The sequence below is a fragment of the Orycteropus afer genome, unplaced genomic scaffold (genome assembly GCF_000298275.1).
Source record: "Orycteropus afer afer isolate SDZICR_OR568_19922 unplaced genomic scaffold, OryAfe1.0 scaffold00601, whole genome shotgun sequence".
NCBI classification, from domain to species: Eukaryota; Metazoa; Chordata; class Mammalia; order Tubulidentata; family Orycteropodidae; genus Orycteropus; species Orycteropus afer.
In genome coordinates, this window is record NW_006922188.1 from 1240285 (window position 1) to 1245146 (window position 4862).

The 4862-nt window shown below is 39.0% G+C and overlaps 1 protein-coding gene across 1 annotated transcript in view; it reads left to right on the forward strand.

Annotated features, from left to right (window-relative positions):
• RPP30 (ribonuclease P/MRP subunit p30) overlaps nucleotides 1-4498 on the forward strand; it is a 46455-nt gene extending 41957 nt beyond the window's left edge. Inside the window, exon 10 of the mRNA XM_007956292.2 lies at nucleotides 4389-4498. Coding sequence (XP_007954483.1) covers nucleotides 4389-4498 — 110 coding nt within the window. The remainder of the gene's footprint in view (nucleotides 1-4388) is intronic.
• Nucleotides 4499-4862: the final 364 nt, after the last annotated feature.

Genomic DNA, 4862 nt, shown 5'->3' on the forward strand with positions numbered 1-4862 from the left:
TTTTATTTTTCTCCAAATGATTTTGAGTTTTGTTCTACATTGTTCTCTCTCTCTATCAAGTACCTCCTAGATAGATCCCCCAATGAGTGGTTGACAGTGGTAGCTGGGCACCATCTAGTTCTTTTGGTCTCATAGTCATATAGGCTGCATATCGGATAGTGTACCAGATGTCTTTGACTTCAACGTTTTTAGTTTGAGATTGTTTTATAGCCTAGACCCCAATGCAGAAGCTCTGGGAGTGACCACATTGAGATTTTTATCGAGAGTATCTTGAAATTAAGGAAGAGTTGGTTCATGATTTGCCAAGTGTGCCATTATTTTACCTATTTTAAATGAATATGAGGAATTATCAAAATTTGGATAACAAGTGGTATTCCAAAATAGATTAAAACAAGAAAGGGAAACTAAAAACAGCAACAAATTAGGCTCTCAGCCCAATAGTTAACAAGATGTACACGCAGACCACTCAACCCAGGATGCCGCACCCACACACTCAATGGTAATACATCCCTTAGAGCAATAGACCATGGGACATCAAAGGACCAACATTCAAACTGAGGAAATGCAGGACAGGCAGGAGTGCATGATTATGAGGGGCACAGGTGGAGTGTTGTAGGGTAGGGAGGGGAGGAAACTGGGTTAGGGTTGGACATGGCGAATGGGGAATGAAACTAAATGTACGTGTGACTTTGAATGTAAAACAAGCTCTTAAAATAAAAATAAATAGATAAAAACCTAGGGGAAAAAAAACAGCAACAAAATGTAGTAGTGAAAAATACAAATAAAGTTTTGCATTTAACTCAAACTCAACTATTCAGCATGGAATATATAAAGGTAGGCTTTTTACAGAAGGTTAACTAAAAAAGGCTTGTGGGCGTTAGGTAGCATTGTGATTCACCCCAGTATGCCCAGAACAGTCCTAGTTTATGCCTATGTCCCTGCAGAATTACTAAACGCTGAAATTCCCAATACAGGTGATAAATTACATAGTTACCCAGGCTTTGGTTGACAGAGGGATCAGTATGAGACAGTTCCTAAGACTGCTAATTCAGTTTTAGGTTACACTATAAGAAATAAAGGATTCTGAGGCAAGGGGGTTTAAACTCTTATTATTATACTTTGCACAAATGCCTAGCTGGCATCTGTATAGTTTTAAGTGTCACATTTAAGGACAGCGGTGCATTGGGGCACTACTAGAAGATGGTAAATAGCTTCTTAAAAGAGTCTGGAAACCTTAATCCTGTGATGGGGTTGAAAGCAGTATATGGATAAAAAAATCAAACCAAACTCACTGTCGTCGACTCGATTCCGACTCATAGCGACCCGCTTTGGGTTTCTGAGGGGGGAAATCTTTACGGAAATAATGGACATCTGGAAAACAGAAGACTTGGGACACATAGTATCTGACTTTCAACAGTGGAAGGCTTGCCTCAGGGAAATCAGAATTAGATGGTTTCTGTGGAGCTCCAGAAGCCAATGAATTTTAGAAGTTGAGAAGAGAAGGGGTTTAGGGTCAGAGAATTGGGTTTATGATTGAGGAATTCATTTTCTCATACAGCCATTGGACCACGATAGAACTGCTGGGAACACCTGCCTTGACTTCTCATGAACAAAATAGGATACTAGCAGTTAAGTGCTCAGCTGCTATCTAAAATGTTGGTGGTTTGAACCCACCACCTGGTGGCTCCACAGGAGAAAGGCAAGGTAATCTGCTCCAGAAAGATTGTGTTGTTGTTGTTGTTGTTGTGTGCCGTCGAGTTGGCCCCGAGTGGTTACCAGGGGCTGGGGGCAGAGGAAAATAGGGATTTAAAAAAAAGCGAAACCACCACTGAGCCACTGTTGTTGTTGTTGTTGTTATTTGCTGTCAAGTCGGCCCCAACTCATAGCGACCCCTCCTTGGGTTTCCAAGGCAGTATCACTACGGAAGTAGGATTGACCAACCTTCCTTCCGAGGAGTGGCTCGTGGGTTTGAACCGCCAGCCTTCTGGTTAACAGTCAAGTGCCTTAGGCACTATGCTACCAGTTACCTCTATTTGCTGCTTCTGTTGTTACTGTGCCGTCTTTTGTCTTGATGGATTTACTTATTCTAGATATTTTATAGAAGTAGGATCATATAGGAGTTGTACTCCTGTGTCTGATTGACTTCACTTAGCATAATGTTTTCAAGGTTTATCCATGTGATGGGACTTCATTTCTCTGTATAGTAAAATTATATGTATGTATATACCACACGTGTGTATAGACAGCACATTTTGTTTATTCATTCATCTGCTGATGGATGCTTGTGTTGTTGCCCCCTTTTGGCTATAGTGAATAGTGCTGTGGTGAACATTGGTGTACGTGTGTCTGTTGGAGTTGCTGCTTTCAATTCTTTGGGGTATATATATTCAGGAGCAGGATAAATTTATTTTTAAATGATGTATTTACATTAAGAGATTTAACCTTATTTGATAATTACAAAGTTCTGATTTTTCCGTTTTTATCAGCTTAGGTTAAATAGTAAATGTTCATGTGATCGTAATAGAACATTTCTTGAGATGGAATGAAAATAATTTTGAAACCAATGCATTTTGTTTTGTTGAAAAGTTCTCATTTTTGCAATTTAATTTTTATTCGTTCAAGTGAGTGTCACAGTACTACTCAGAATCATAATGATATGAATAAACATCTCTAGATGCAATATTTTTCATTTGGTGAAGTGGAAATCATTGGCACTTTCCATTTATTTTGAAGTTCTTTGATTGTGTTGGCATTTTAGTGACCTTGAGAGCAGTTTTTGCCCTTTTATATAAGTTAAAGTGCTTTTTAAAATAACTGACAGAGTTTTAGTAGACTTGGTAAATTAGTTCTGATAAATGGGAAAGTAATGTTTATTAACTCTTTTACTTTTATTACTTGAGATAAGAAATAATTAACTAAATTTCTGTTCATTAAGTTCTTTTGACTCTATACTCTTGTTACCAAATGAATCTGTCTCCCTAGTCCCTTCCCATTTTCTAAGGACAAAGTTTGAATCTCTTTTCATGGCACTTTTGACCCTTATCCTTCGAGCCTCATTTTCCCCTAGTTTTTTTCATACTTTTCCTTCACACCAGCCACATTGTTACCGAAAAACACCAGATTCTTCTTACTTCTCTTTCTTTGCAAAGTTGTCACCTCTTTTGTGATACATTCCTCGATTGAGTCAGAGAGTTAATTCCTTCTAGTGCATCATTTGCCTTTATACCTTATCAGGTGTGCAGTGGGAGAAGGTGTTAGTATAGTCTGTAAGGCATCTTTGTACTTCTGTTTGTTACACAGTGCCTGGCCCAGAAGTTAAAAGGAGCTCTGGTGGCATAGTAGGTAAGGCATTTGGCTGCTATCCAGAAGGTCAGTGGTTCAAACTCACCAGTTGTTCCATGGAAGGAAGATGATACAATCTACTTCTGTAAAGATTTATAGCCTTGGAAACCCAGTGGAAGTCGCTAGGAGTCCGATCAGCTCGATGGAAACGGGTTTGGTTTTTTTTGTTATGGCCCAGAAATTGGCTAAATTTAACAATGTTGCCAACCTGACTGAAGCGTTCCTGATTTCCATTTTTCTTTGTTGTTGTCAGCCAGTATATAAGAGGTCAATGAACATGAGAGCTTAGATTTATTCATTCGCTCATCAAGTATTTATTGGACACATTACATAGCAGGCATTGCTGGGTGTTGGCAGGACAATGCCAACAGAGGTGATCTAGGTAGAAGGAGATACAGTACGTGCTGTCAAATGAGACAAGCATGCACATGACCATCCAAAAACCAGAGTAGCTGCCACCAAGTGGATTCCAACTTACAGTTACACCATAGGACAGAGTAGAACTGCTTTGTAAGGTTTCCATGGCTGTAAATCTTTATGGAAGTAGACTGGCCTCATCTTTCTCCCACACAGTGGCTGATGAGTTTGAACCACTGACCTTTGGTTAGCAGCTGAATGCATTAACCACTGCTTCACCAGAGCTTTTGCATACCACCATGGGAGCAGTAAGGTTAGGTGTTGTATTTATTCTCTGATTCATCTGTCTTTCTACCATATATCAAACCTCTGAGGTACCAACATTTGTGACTTGAGTTCTGGCTGCATAAAATGTCAGGGACGGACCATTAGAAATAGTCTTGCTCTGCAGTTCCACCCTTTAAGGTAATCTTTAACAGTGAGTTAGATGTTCATAACACACTAGTATCTGTTTATGTTGGGGAAAACAGGTAATGACAGTAACTGGCGTCAGCACCCATAACAGTTTATTGTGGTTCTATCATTTACTGGTGCTGGAAGTCAGAGTATTATGTTGATACTTATTAGCCCATCTCTTTTTTCATCACATTTTACCTTCAAGCATTGTGATTTTCCCGTTTGTTTTTTAGAAACTAGAAAAACTGCTTTTGGAATTGTCTCTACAGTGAAGAAACCTCGGTCATCAGAAGGGGATGAGGAGTCTCTGCCAGCTTGCAAGAAAGCAAAGTGCGAGGGCTGATAGGAGTGCCCGGTCTAGCCCTGTCAGTGCGCCCTCTGCCCTTTTATACTTCACCAGCTACGGTGCAAATAACACTTTTGTATGATGTACTGTTTTCATTTGGAGCTAAAACTCAATAGTCTATAAGAAAAGCGTTGTATTTCAAGCCATTAAAATAACAAAACCTAGTGAACCATTTAAAAAAAAAAAAAGGCTGTCAGCTTAATGAATTTAGGTATACTTTAGGGAAAAACAAAAACTACTTCCCTTATCCTTTTTGTAAGTGATAAATCATGGCAGGTGTAATTGAATTAAAAAGTGTTCTGATATTCCAAGAAATCATTAAAAATGTTCCTTGTTTTGTTAAAAACTCATGCTTTTTTTG